Consider the following 14,518-nt stretch of genomic DNA (forward strand, 5'->3'; position numbering starts at 1 on the left):
ATTCATAATTACTTTGCCTTTATTAGCCTTTCTTGCCTGGACTGAAGAATGTTGATTGGAATATTAACAGGACAGCTGCTACAGGAGGACATGAAGGACAGGAAATTAAAAATACTGATAATGGTAGTTGAGATACACCAAGGAGTATAGGCTAGATAGGGAATGACGTGAAGCCAAGCAGTGAGTGATAGGCAGGAAGGAAAAGGATGACCACTGGTCTGGAGAATAATGGCTCAACCAAAAAGCAAATGTAGTGACAGAAATGGAATGAGAAAACTGGGAGAATGGGGTGGAACAATGGCAGCCAAAATTGGAACAGTGAAACAAACAGAAGACTGTGCCCAAATTGCTCTGAGGGAAGTAAAGGTGAAGCTCATTGGACGAAAAGGAGTCTCATAAAACTGAATGTGAAGTGTTAGATGGTTTGTTCACATGGACTTTGATATCCCCCAGTGCATTGCAAGAATCAGTACAGAAAGGATGGCTGAGAATGAAATGCCAACATTAGGAGAAGGCAGTTTCTTGGGGAGGGGAAGGGGAAGGGCAGTAGTATTGGTGATGAACCTCCAAGCAGGAGTTCTTGCATCAGGCGGATGGAATGGTGATGGAGGGGGCTAGCAGAATGTAGGCCTGCCTACCCACCTGACATGGAGAAGCTACAGATTTCCATCCACACAAAAGCTATGATGGTCTTCTCAGTAGACACCTCAGCTGCACCGGATTTCCTCCCAATGTTAATTCTGTAGTTTTGTTGGTTTTTTACTTTATAATTTATTTGGTGTCATTGTTAGCCACAGTGATAAGGTATTTGTTTTGATTGATTGGAGTGACCATTACTAGTGAAGCAGGGAAGAATAAAACCTAGCAAAGTAGACTGGCTGCTAGCAGTGAAAGAACATAGTGCTCATTTAGTTCAGCCCTTCTTGTTCAGGTGTGAATCCGAGATTCAACAACCTTCAGTCATTATTTTCAGTCTGATTTTTTTTTCCTGCAAATTATTATCCATTTTTAGTGAATACTGTATTTTGAAAACTTTAAGATTTTTTTGAGTTCCAACACAGTTTTATTGAAAAACAAAAAGTATTGCAGTTTTTTATATCAATTAATATACATCTCTTAGATGTATGTATATTTTTTGTTACTGTTATTTTTATACTTTACACAGTTCCTTAGAATTGAGTTTTGATTTCCTTTGTAAAGAATAGAAACAAAAATAGTTTATCTTAGAGAAGATTGAACTGTGTTTACGGTTGAGCCTAAATGCTTAACACATTTAGGAGGGAAACAGTTACATTCATGTAGTTTATCCCAAGAGGGAGTATCTTCTTCATTACATCTGTAATCCATTTCTGAAAAATAGAACAGTTTGTTTAAAGTTTGTCTTTTCATTCTTGAAATTATCATTTACATGCCTATAGAAATTTCTTAATTTAAGTACTTTGTGATCACATATTTAATTTTAATAGTTAGAAGAATTAAAAATAGAAAATGGAAGAAATTTCTGCTATTTATGTCTGATTTTTTCCATAAGAAAGATGACTTGTTTTTTTTTCATATAATGCTTCTAGAATATTTTGTGTTTTTTTTCTCAAAAAGAAATCCTATATTATAAAAGCACAATATGCAAATTGACCAAAGAGCAGAATGACCAATTGGCGGGGGACAGGGCCAGCAAACAGGCTGTGCCAGGCCAGCCAAGGCACTTGCCAGCAGGCAGAGGGAGGGAATGGCAATGGAGCGGGGGGAAGGGTGGCGACCAGCCGTGGTGGAGGGGCAATTGGGGGACCCGCCTAGTCGCCTTCCACAGAGGGAGGCCATCAGTGTGGCCGCTGTGGGGTGATGGCAGCAACAGGGTGATGTGGGCAGTGCCAGCCAATCCCACAGAGAAAGGCTGGTGGCAGCTGCAGTGGGGTGAGGGGGGCAGCACTGTCCCCTGCTCGGCCAGGTCGCCTCCCGCAGGGGGAGGCCAGACTGCGGCTTAGGCCCGCTCAGTAGGACATCCCCTGAGGACTCCCAGACTATGAGAGGGGGCAGGCTGGGCTGAGGGACTCCCTCCCCTGTCCCAGTGCATGAATTTTCATGCTCCGGGCCTCTAGTAATAAATAATTTTGTGACATAAAAGTATATCAGATTTTTATAAATACCATTAACCATAATTTATTATTAAATTACTTGAGGCCCAGTGCATGAAAATTCATGCACTGGAGGGGGGGGTCCCTCAGCCTGACCTGCCCCCTCTAACAGTCTGGGAGCCCTCAGGGGCAGAGGCGACCCGGCAACCAGGGGAAGGCGACGCCCCATCACACCTCTGCTGTTGCCACTGCTGGCAGTGCAAGCCTCTGCCGGCCCTGGTTACCTGAGCCTCGGGCAGCCCTGGGAGGCTGGGCAGCTGCCATCTGAGGCTTGCCTGTGCCTTGGGCCAGCCCTGGGTGGCTGGGCAGCTGCCATCCGAGGCTTGCCTGCGCTCGGGCCGGCCCTGGGAAGCTGGGGGACTGGGGGACTCCGAAGGCAGGTGCCCTAGCGGGGCTGAGGGAACTTGGCATCGCCATCTTGTGACTGTGGGCACTGCCATCTTTGAGGGCAGGGCAGTCAATTAGCATATTCCCTCCTTATTGGCTGTGGGTGCCGCCATCTTTGTGATGGCGTGATGGTCAATTAGCATATTCTCTCTTTATTAGATAGGATATTGTAACAGTGACTGGAATAGTGGTTATTGGTGCTCTGGTTTCCAACATTTCTACAATGTGTTTATTACTTAAGTAATATGTAAAAAAAGGAAACATGGGCTATTTAAGTTTTAAAATGAACATAAAGTACATTAAAACTGGTGTTTATAATAAAATTTTTAATTAACTATAAAAACTGAAGAGTGGTATTTAAAAATAAATCAGCCTTGTAAAGTCATTATTTTAGAAAACTATGCGATATTTTTCCCAAGAAATTTTCTTTGACTTACAGGTAGTCTGATCATGTCTATGGAAGGTCTGGGTTCTGATAATGTTTTCAGCTTACACGAAGATAACCACTATCGGATAAGCAAGAGCCTGGTAAAATCTGCAGAAGGAAGCACTGTACCCCTGACCCGGGTAAAGTGTCTGGTCTCCATGACAACTCCACATGATATCAGACTTCATGGGTCATCAGTTACTCCAGCTTTTGTTGAATTTGACACATCCCTTGAAGGGTTTGGGTAAGGAATTTACAAGGTAGCCAAGCCTTGTTAGGTTTATTATGATTCATACTTGCCTTTGACAAAGAGATCTTTGGTTTTAAATCTAGTTAAAATATGCTAAATACTGTTTAGTTTCCAATTATTGACTTCTTGATCATGTTAAGAGTAGTTTTGTTGGATTTTTTACTTTATAATTTATTTGGTATCATTGTTAGCCACAGTGATAAGGTATTTGTTTTGATGAATTGGAGTGACCATTACTAGTGAAGCAGGGAAGAATAAAACCTAGCAAAGTAGACTGGCTGCTGTGAAAGAACATAGTGCTCATTTAGTTCAGCCCTTCTTGATTATTTATTTGTTATTTCAAATTACTTAATATAAATTAATTATTTTAAATTATTTTTTGTTTTTTTTAAATAAATCTTTATTGTTCAGATTATTACAATTGTTCCTCTTTTTTCCACCCATAGCTCCCCTCCACCGGGTTCCCATCCCACCCTCTACCCTTACCCCTGCCCCACTGTCCTCATCCATAGGTGTACGATTTTTGTCCAGTCTCTTCCCGCACCCCCCACACCCCTTTCCCCCCGAGAATTGTCAGTCCACTCCCTTTCTGTGCCCCTGATTCTATTATATTCACCAGTTTATTCTGTTCATCAAATTTTTTATTCACTTGATTTTAAGATTCACTTGTTGATAGATATGTATTTGTTGTTCATAGTTTTTATCTTTACCTTTTTCTTCTTCCTCCTCTTCTTAAAGAATATCTTTCAGCATTGCATATAATACTGCTTTGGCGGTGATGAACTCCTTTAGCTTTTTCTTATCTGTGAAGCTCTTTATCTGACCCTTCAATTCTGAATGATAGCTTTGCTGGGTAGAGTAATTTTGGTTGTAGGTTCTTGCTATTCATCACTTTGAATATTTCTTGCCACTCCCTTCTGGCCTGCATAGTTTCTGTTGAGAAATCAGCTGACAATCGTATGGGTACTCCCTTGTAGGTAACTGTTTTTCTCTTGATGCTTTTAATATTCTCTCTCTGTCTTTTGCTCTTGGCATTTTAATTATGATGTGTCTTGGTGTGGTCCTCTTTGGCTTCCTCCTGTTTGGGGTTCTCTGTGCTCCCTGGACTTGTACGTCTATTTCTTTCACCAGGTAGGGGAAGTTTTCTGTCATTATTTCTTCAAATAGGTTTTCAATATCTTGCTCTCTCTCTCTTCTTCTTGCACCCCCATAATTCTGATGTTGGTATGCTTGAAGTTGTCCCCGAGGCTCCTTACACTATTTTCATATTTTTGGATTCTTTTTTCTTTTTGCTTTTCCAGTTGGGTGTTTTTTGCTTCTTCATATTTCAAATCTTTGACTTGATTCTTGGGATCCTCTAGTCTGCTGTTGGATCTCTGTATATTATTCTTTATTTCAGTCAGTGTATGCTTAATTTCTAGTTGGTCCTTTTTCATATCCTCGAGGGTCTCACTAAATTTATCGGCCTTTTCTAGGATATTCTTGAAAAGCCTTATAACCGTGGTTTTGAACTCTATGTCCAGTAGTTTGCTTTCCTCCATTTCTTTCATTTGTGACCTGTTTCTTTGTCTCTGCATTTTGGCTGCTTCCCTGACTTGATAGAGTGGCTTTGTGTGCTAGGTGTCCTATAGGGCCCAGTCGCTTAGCCTCCCCAATTACCTGATGTGGACACTCTTGGTGCACCCCTTTGTGGGCTGTGTGCACAGTCTTGTAGTTAAGCCTTGATTGTTGTTGGTATCACTGGGAGGAATTGGAGGCCAATTGGCTGTGAGAATCAGCTGTGTCTACGATGGGAGAACTTCTGTGCTGGAGACACCCTTATGGGGCAGAACTTGCTTCAGTTGGGCTTTAGTGCTCACTGAGTCTGCCCCCTCAGTGTGTCCCTTATGGATCTGAGGAGTTGTAATCTGGATGGTCCCAATTTGACCACTGGGTACACTGGCTCTTGGATCTCTAAGGACGTGCTAATTTAGCCTCTGCCTGAGGCCACCAGCAGGAGCTACGGAGAGATCTGCAGATTCCTCTTCTTTGTTTGGGGTTTGGAGGTACCCAGATGAGGCCCAGCTGTGAAGCAATGCAAGCTACTGTGGTGCCTTGGCCCTTCTTTTGGATGTTCTCGGTCTGTTTGACCCAGCTGCAGTTTGTTAGGTAATTTTAGATTGCAAAGGGCCAGGCCATTCATATGCAAAAGCCTCTGAGCACAGCTTGGGTGGGGCAGGGCCTCAGGGAATTAACAGGGTGGAGCAAACAGCTATGGCTGATCCTCAGCTCTGCCTTAAAGAGGCCCTCGGGTCTCAGTGTCCCATGGTAATCACTGCAAGCTCCTCTGAGAGAAAGCTGCCCTCAAGTTCTGCCTGATGCCAGACAGTCCAGTTTCTCCCCAAATGAGTCTGGGTCCCCAGAGTCTCACCCGAAACTGGAGTTCAGAGCAGTCGGGAGCTTGTGTCTCCCTCCCGATTGAAAAAGACAACTGCATCCTCAGTTGCCAGCCCTTTCTGTGTGCGCAACTCCGTACCTTTGCACTTTACTTCCGCAGCTCCTCTGAGTCTCAGTGTGCTTTTCTCTTTCCTTCTAGTTGTAGAATTTCCACTCAGCCAGCCTTCCTGTGGTTCTGGATGATGTCCATTTTGTCTTTTAGTTGTAGTTTTGAAGTGGTTGTGTGAGGCAGCAATTTCAGGTGTTTACCTATGCCGCCATCTTGGTTTCTCCTTAAATTACTTATTATACTAGATAACTTTATATGGTATTAGAGTCATCAAACTATAGCCCAAAGTTCAAATATGTTTTGTAAATTTTGTTTTGTTGTAAATAAAGTTTTATTGTAACACAGCCACATTCATTTACCTATATATTGTCTTTGGCTGTTTTCATGCTGCAGTGGCAAAGTTGAGTAATTGTGAAAGAGACTATCTGGTCTGCAGAGAGTAAAATATTTATGGTCTGGTCCTTTCCAGAAAATGTTTACCAGCCTCTAATTTAACATAATAAATTTATGGATAATATGCTAATTAAAATAAGATTAAAAGTTCTTTGACTGGGTTTTATCACCCTTTCCCTCAAAATACCTATCTTAGTATCTCATACATTATAAATATTCAGTGACTATCACATCAAATAAGTAAATTTTTTCAATTGGCAGAAAGGGTTGTAGTAGTAGAAGCAATAGTAAAGAATATATAGAGAATCTAGAAGAGTTTATAAAGTCCATCAGCCTCGAAATGGACACAGATGCTAATAGAACAGATCTACGTCTATACAAGTTATTTGTGGGATTCTTATACATTGATCTAAAACTATAAATTGTATATTAAGAAGATTGTCATAGGTTATTATTGAATAGTGGATTCAAGCACATTTGCGAATAGATAAAACTAATCAGAATGGTCGTAATAAGAGAGTGACTCACTGGACAAGGCACAGGGAGTTTTTCGATGGTAATAAAATTGTTCCAATATCTTGAACAGGGTTATATGTTGGTACATTTACCATATGCAAATTATACTTTTATTTAAAAAAAATTAAATGTCAAATGATGCTATTGAAGATTTTGTTTGTTTATTTTTAATCCTCACCCAAGGATATGTTTTTGTTGCTTTTTTAGATAGAGAGAAAGGGGGAGAGAGAGAGAGAGAGAGAGAGAGAGAGAGAGAGAGAGAGAGAGAGAGGAACATCGATTGATTGTCTCCCATGCACACCCCAACTGGGGATCGAACCCACAACCTAGGTATGTGCCCTGAAGAGGAATCAAACTTGCCACCTTTTGGTGTATGGGATGATGCTCCAACCAACTAAGCCACCTGGCCAGGGCACTGTATGAGATTTGTAAAGTATATCCTTCCCTACTCTCACATAATTAAAAGAAGGGAAAAACTTTGTTAGGCACCCAGATTTATTCCATGATCTTTTATCCCTCTATACCCCTTAAGAAATGGCAGTTTATTTCACAGTGGTGAGTGCATAGTGATAACACAGGAAAAAGTTGATCTCTAATATGTATGTCATCTTTTCTTTAATAGCTGCCTGTTCCTGCCCAGTTTGGCCCCTCATAATGCCCCTACAAACAGTGCTGTTACAACAGGTCTTACTGATGGGGCTGTGGTCAGCGGCATTGGTTCTGGTAAATATTAGTTCTTTTGTTTATGAGTCCTTTTTTTAGTAGATTATATTGTATTTAGAGTTCATTGCTATTTTTTTTTTATGTAAACATGACTCAACATAAACTTTTATTGTTATTTTCCTATTTTTACTTTAGGTGAAAGATTCTTTCCTCCTCCCTCTGGCTTAAGCTACTCCAGCTGGTTTTGTGTTGAACATTTTAGTTCTTCTCCAAATAACCATCCTGTCAGATTTCTGACTGTTGTGCGCCGAGCAAATTCTTCTGAGCAGCATTACGTGTGCCTTGCAATAGTTCTGTCAGCAAAAGACCGATCTCTGATTGTTTCCACCAAAGAGGAGCTACTCCAGAACTATGGTCAGTATCTGTCTTTTTCTTTTTGCTTCTTATGATCATTGAAAGTACTAAAGTTCATTATAATATTAATTTTTACCCATTTAAATTATTATAGAATAGAACAGGTTATATGAAGTCTTGCATGTATTGTTTACCAGTAAATTTTAAGGCACTTTTAAAAGAGACTTAGAAAGCATTGGAGAGAGTCCCTAAAATAAGGATTCATCTCTACTTGCCAAGAAAAGCACAGCCAAAACCGGTTTGGCTCAGTGGATAGAGCGTCAGCCTGCGGACTGAAAGGTCCCAGGTTTGATTCCGGTCAAGGGCACGTAACTTGGTTGCGGGCACATCCCCAGTAGGAGGTGTTCAAGAGGCAGCTGATCGATGTTTCTCTCTCATCGATGTTTCTCACTCTCTATCCCTCTTCCTTCCTCTCTGTAAAAAAATCAATAAAATATATTTTAAAAAAAAAAGAAAAGCACAGCCTTTGCTAGGAAAGCAGGTTCCTTGTCTGATATATTTTAGTAAGGATCTTCATTGGCTGTGAATTCTGCTTAACTAATGAATATTCATTGAGCACCTGCCTACCATATATGCCACTGTGCTAGACATAATAACACTTAAATTACTTTATCCATCACTTACCTTCAAGACTTAATACATACCATTTAGTCCTAATTCCATAATTCCCTTCCACACGCTATAACATTACATTGCTGTACAGAGGAACTTCAAACTCAAGACATGCGTGAAGAGCTTTCTAAATTATGTAAATAACATAAAATATGCATCTCAGTTTACTGAATTTTCTTTGCTGTGATTATAAGCATTTGTATAAAAATATACCTCTTTTTGTCATCTAATTTGGTCTTAACTAAATAAAATGCCACGTATTGCTTCATATGTGGTTGGTGTCCAAATATTAATTGAATATGAATGTTAGCTTCTCAGTTTGATTGTAAGGCTTCTTGTTTTACTTAGTATTCTTCATCATGACTAGTACAGAATTAGGCATCAATGCAGTAACTGCTTTAAAGTTCTTATTAGGACTCTTTATTTGCCTCTTCTGTGGCATTTGACCCTGTTGATAGTTTTATCTTAATTAAAACAGTCTCCAGTCTTGTAATTTGGTATACTTGTTCTTTCACTATTTCTCTGATCTCCTTTGCAATGTTCTTCAACAGCTTTCTCTTCCATCTTTCCCTTAAGATTAGTATTGCCCAAGGTTTCCTCATTAGTCTTCATATTCAACCTGCTCTTCATGAGAAAAAAAAAAAAATCGTCAATTTCAGTTAGTGTTAAGTCTTTAGGTCTTTTTATCCCAGGGATTCAGAGAGTAAAATTTTTATATGTTTGTGTCCTAGGATTTGTATATTTCAACTGCATATTAGATATCTTCATATGAAGAGCCTTCCTATAAACAACTCACACCATAATGTTTCTATTTTATGAAACATGCATCTCCTTCTATTCTCCTGTCTTGTGAAATGATACCCCCACTACCAGACAGAACCCTCATGTCTACCTTGAAAATACCACCTCTTTCACTAAGTGTTCCTGTATTATGTATCCCTAATATTTCTTGAAATTTTTCTTCCTTCTTGTGCCCACTGCCATAGCCCTTCTTTAATATTCTTTGTTATTTATCTGGCCATAATAGATTTTAATTATTTACTTTGTTTTGTCTATCTACCTTATAAGAATTCTAAGTTTCTATATACAACCTTGGTAATCTAGGTGGCCTGCTACCTAAAGCAGTACCTAGCACATAGGAAGCCAATAGATATTATTTAAAAATATAAAAGAATGAGTGAGAAGAAAGAAAAGTAAAGGAAAAGGAATATGAATGGTTTGAAGGGGAAACAATGAGGAAAGGAAATGAAGAATTTGGAAAGAGGGTAGAATTTAATTGGAAATTTAAGGAGTAGATCTAGGGATGTTTCAGTAAACCAGAAAAGTGTTTTCTGACTCTATAGATTTTCACTAAATGCAATTTGCAAGACTACTATAGTCCATATATCACTAGAAATTATATCAACATATACATATGATGTTGCTACTGCAAGGGTCCATCCTCTGAACAGCTGCAACCCCATTAAGATGCCTAGGAAATTAAGAGTTGTCAGAAACTAGTTGGCTCACCAAGATATCCTGACACTGTTGAATACTGGGTATGTCTTAGTTTAAGCCTGAGTCAGAATGTGAAACTCAGAAAATTTTTTAAGTAATCCTATATAATAAAAGGGTAATATGCATATAGACCGAACAGCAGAATAACCGAACAACCAATCAAAGTGTAATATGATAATGAAATACTAAGGCTGCTCAACCGCTCGCTATGATGTGCATTGACCACCAGGGGGCAGACAGTCAACTGGTCGACCAGTTGCTATGATGTGCACTGACCACCAGGGGGCAGATGCTCCGACCGGTAGGTTAGCTTGCTGCTGGGGTGCAGCTGATTGGGACTGAGCGAGATGGGCTGGACACGCCCTGGAGCCCTCCTGCGGTCCCTCCCCAGCCCAGTGGTGCACTGGTGGGGTCCCTCAGCCTGGCCTGCAACCTTTCACGATCCAGGACCCCTCAGGGGATGTTGGAGAGCCGGTTTCAGCCTGATTCCACAGGCCACTCCCCTTGGGAGGGCGCCAGATGCAGCGCTTATGGCTGGCCAGTGCTGCTGCAGCAGCGCGAGCCTCTCCCGATTGGGACTGATTGGGCACAAGCCCACAGCAGGCACAGTGGAGCTGGAATGAGCAGGAGTGGCAGGTAGAAGCTGCAGGCAGTGTTGGACTGCAGGTTTTGGCCCAATCCCTGCAGGACACCCAGAGGGACCCCACCCGTGCATGAATTCATGCACCGGGCCTCTAGTATGTGTGTGTGTGTGTGTGTATATATATATATATATATATATATATATATATATATATATATATATAAAAGCCTAAACGACCGTTATGACCGAATGACTGGAACGACCCGTCGACCAGTCTCTATGGCATGCACTGACTACCAGGGGGCAGACGCTCAACGCAGGAGCAACCCCCTGGTGTTCAGTGCGCTCCCACAGCCAACTCCCATGGCCAGCCAATTTCCCCTGGCCTCTCCTGTCCCTCCCCCCCTCCGGCAGGCCCCATTCAGCAGCTGGCAGGCTCCAGTCAGCCTGGCTCCAATCAGTACTGGGCAAGATGGCCCCAATAGGCCCTGATCTCTGGCCAGGCCTAGGGATCCCACCCGTGCACAAATTTCGTGCACGGGCCTCTAGTATTTTCTATAATCCCCAAGAAGATGTAGTCTATTAACGAGGGTAGGGAGAGGGAAGAGTTCCTGGTTTTGCCTATACCTTTGGTCTTCTTTTTTCACATCCTTTCAAAACTAGACCCTGCTTTTCGCCTAGTTTATTTAATTCTATTCCTAAGTTAGGTCACCTGTGGAGAAGATTCTGTCTTTGTAGTAGTCTTAACTCATTAATAGATGTGTATTCTGAATTGGCATTTAAGCACATGCAGATATTTTAAGATTAAAAAAATAGAAATTAACATTTTATTTATAGTTCTTTCTGCATATTGAAGTTTTAACTTTCAGTATATTTACTTGTCTCTTCTGCTTGTACTGAAAAATGGTGGGTCTGCTTTAAGTTACATGGTTACAGATTAGCTCTTTTACAAAAAAAAATTTGAGGTGGGAATAAGTTTTTAACATCTGGATTTCTGTTGTTCCCCTCCCCTTCTTGAATAGTTAGGAAAGGTATATTAATATTAATTAACTTAACATTACAGTTAAATTAATAATAACCTGTTATTTCCTAGTACAATCTGGCAGCATATTGGGTAGCAGAGAGAAGCCAGATTAGAGTCAGGAAGTGATTGCAGAATGTTAGCAAATCACCAGAATTATATGGTGAAGTAGAGTACGTGGATCCCCAAATACTTTTCCATTCCATAAACTATCTTACTACCAGCTATTGTCAGGTCAGGGTCAGGACTGTACACTCACAAACAAAGAACAGATAGTTGCCCCCTTGCATCACTGAGCAGAGCATATAGCAAGAATATAATTTTAAATTTTCTTGGTCTTTTTTCTAACCAATGCTATAATCAAATGTATGTCAAGGTAGAATTTAAAAAGAGCCTTTATATAGCTAGTCTCTTTTTGTTGTCTATCATAAATGTATTTTATTGTCTATTTCATCTTATTTATTTTTATTTCATTAGCTATTATAACTTTATTTGGTTATAACTACATGTATTTTGAGAAGAAAGCAAAAGTATATCCCAGGTTTTGCTTTTTACTACAGATAAAGTTACTGAACAAATAAGATATTTTCATTTACATTGTCATATTATTTTAACAAAGTCAAGATCTAGATATGAATAATTGTTAGAATGAGGATAACGTTGAGTATTTTTTTATTTCTTAGTTGATGATTTTAGTGAAGAATCCTCTTTTTATGAGATTCTCCCATGCTGTGCTCGATTTCGATGTGGAGAACTAATAGTCGAGGGGCAGTGGCATCATCTGGTTCTGGTGATGAGCAAAGGCATGCTCAAGAACAGCACTGTGGCCCTCTACATCGATGGACAGCTTGTCAGCACTGTGAAGGTGAGCATCCCTGCACTTGGAAAGTTCAACCTGCTTTACAAGATAGTTTAGGGCAGTGGTCGGCAAACTGCGGCTCGCGAGCCACATGTGGCTCTTTGGCCCCTTGAGTGTGGCTCTTCCACAGAATACCACGGCCTGGGAGAGTCTATTTTGAAGAAGTGATGTTAGAAGAAGTTTAAGTTTAAAAAATGTGGCTCTCAAAAGAAATTTCAATCATTGTACTGTTGATATTTGGATCTGTTGACTAATGAGTTTGCCTACCACTGGTTTAGGGTGTCTGTGTGTATGTGTAGTTGCAGGGGTATTTTTAAAATTGTCTTAATTTTAAATTGAACTTCTATTTGAATAATATGTTAGAGTCATGTGGCTGGCTAGTTCCTATCACTTCATTCGAGAAGAATGGAAAGGAGAGGTTACAAAATAATTAATGAATATGTCAGTGATTGAGCCAGACTGCAGAGTGCTTTTTCACAACAGAGAAACCAGTTGAAGGATGCTTAAATAAATTATGAGCACACTTCTTTGTCACTTCTTTGTTATTATTGTATGCAGCCAATAGATTCTATATTCTTTAGAGCTGGAATTGTTTTTATTCATCTTTATTTTCAGATCACCCAGATTAGTCCCAGGAGAGAGGCAAGAGAGGTGCATTAACCAGTAAAGAATCAGAAATTTCTTTTTTTGAATCAGGATAAAGACTGCTAGTTACTCGCTATAGAACTCAACTAGCAAACACTTAAAATTCTTTAATTTCTAAAAGTTAATGCCCATTTTTGTAGAAATATCACCTGGAAGAAGTAGTAAAGGCAAAGTCTGTCCTTTGTGTGAATTAATATTTAAAAAGTAGTAAAATCAGCAGCTTCCTTGAATATATTTCCTTCCTAAATGATACTTTATTTTGGCATCGTGTGTCAGGAGGATAAATGCTAAAATGAACTCTGTGAGAATAGTCTTTTTTATTTTTTGTATACACGACTGCATTTGAAATGGGTTTGTAGATTCTCTAGTAGGTTGCTCATTATTTTTAGTATTATTAAAAATAAAAATACCCTCAGCTTCTAGAATTGAGAGATAGGAGATTTATTATTGATATGCCTACATTATCATCATCATTGTGCCTATGAGAAGCCAGAATCCTGGAAGCCAACGATAGTTCATGTGTTGGTCTTCACATTGATACTATTTACAACACCAGGAACTGTTCTTTAGCATGTGGAGTAATAGATGTTATCTGAAACTAGGACAAATGTACCTCATTCTGTGAAATGATGAAAGCTGCTCACATAATAAGATGCAACTTGATTTCATTATCTCTTATACTCTCTGTATTATAAACAAATTGAACGGCAATTTAATCAACATGTCAGTAAACAGTAGTGGAACTTCGAATCTGAGAATGTACTTTCCATTGAGATTAAAGTGTATGTGTGTATAAATGATAACATATAATAGACTACTCACTTTTCTAATATTTTAATAGCACTTTACCCATTATGAAACTTTTCATGAATAATTTTATGTAACACACTCACATTGAAGGTAACAGCTAATTTAAGTCTATTTGAATTCCATAGTTGGAAAGCTGTTTTTATATCAACCCAAAAATGTCATAGACGCACCATTAATTTGATATGCAAACCAACCAGACAGTAACAGTCCCCCTATATTTGATTATTGCCTTTTCTAGCATTAGATTGTGTATCTGTATTGGGAATTGGATAACTCATTTCCAACTTTCACGTTAGGGTCCAGAATCTTTGCTTGCCCTTATGTTTCTCAACCCAACAGTTTTGGTATGTTTATAAGGTTGTATGACCTTGGGATAATGAAAATATACAGCAAAAATGCTTATTTTCCTGGGAAAAGTTGTGTTTTTTTGTGTGTGTGTGTGTCATAGCTCACACACTTACTTTTGTTTTCTTTACAGCTTCATTATGTTCACAGTACTCCTGGGGGTTCAGGTTCTGTAAATCCTCCTGTGGTCAGCACAGTCTATGCATACATTGGTACTCCACCTGCCCAACGCCAAATTGCTTCACTGGTTTGGCGACTAGGACCCACACATTTTTTGGAAGAAGTTTTACCTCCTTCAAGTGTCACTACCATTTATGAACTAGGACCAGATTATGTTGGAAGCTTTCAGGCTGTATGTATGCCATGTGAGTAACTTATTCTTTCTTCTTGAAGTTGTATAAAACTTAACTACTAAAGTGTAGATGCATGAATAAAGTGCATGTGTGTATATAGGTTATACATTGTTTATAAAAAAAGCG

General features: G+C 39.6%; 1 protein-coding gene across 9 annotated transcripts in view; it reads left to right on the forward strand.

The window, feature by feature from the left end:
* WDFY3 (WD repeat and FYVE domain containing 3) overlaps positions 1 to 14,518 on the forward strand; it is a 284,218-nt gene that overhangs the window by 164,304 nt on the left and 105,396 nt on the right. For all 9 annotated transcript variants that reach the window (XM_080682022.1, XM_080682020.1, XM_080682021.1 and 6 more), the window contains 5 exons: positions 2,959 to 3,190; positions 7,213 to 7,313; positions 7,449 to 7,667; positions 12,064 to 12,245; positions 14,173 to 14,404. In XM_080682022.1, the coding sequence (XP_080538148.1) occupies positions 2,959 to 3,190; positions 7,213 to 7,313; positions 7,449 to 7,667; positions 12,064 to 12,245; positions 14,173 to 14,404 (966 nt within the window). The remainder of the gene's footprint in view (positions 1 to 2,958; positions 3,191 to 7,212; positions 7,314 to 7,448; positions 7,668 to 12,063; positions 12,246 to 14,172; positions 14,405 to 14,518) is intronic.

The sequence above is a fragment of the Plecotus auritus genome, assembly GCF_963455305.1.
Source record: "Plecotus auritus genome assembly, chromosome: 1".
Taxonomy (NCBI): domain Eukaryota; kingdom Metazoa; phylum Chordata; class Mammalia; order Chiroptera; family Vespertilionidae; genus Plecotus; species Plecotus auritus.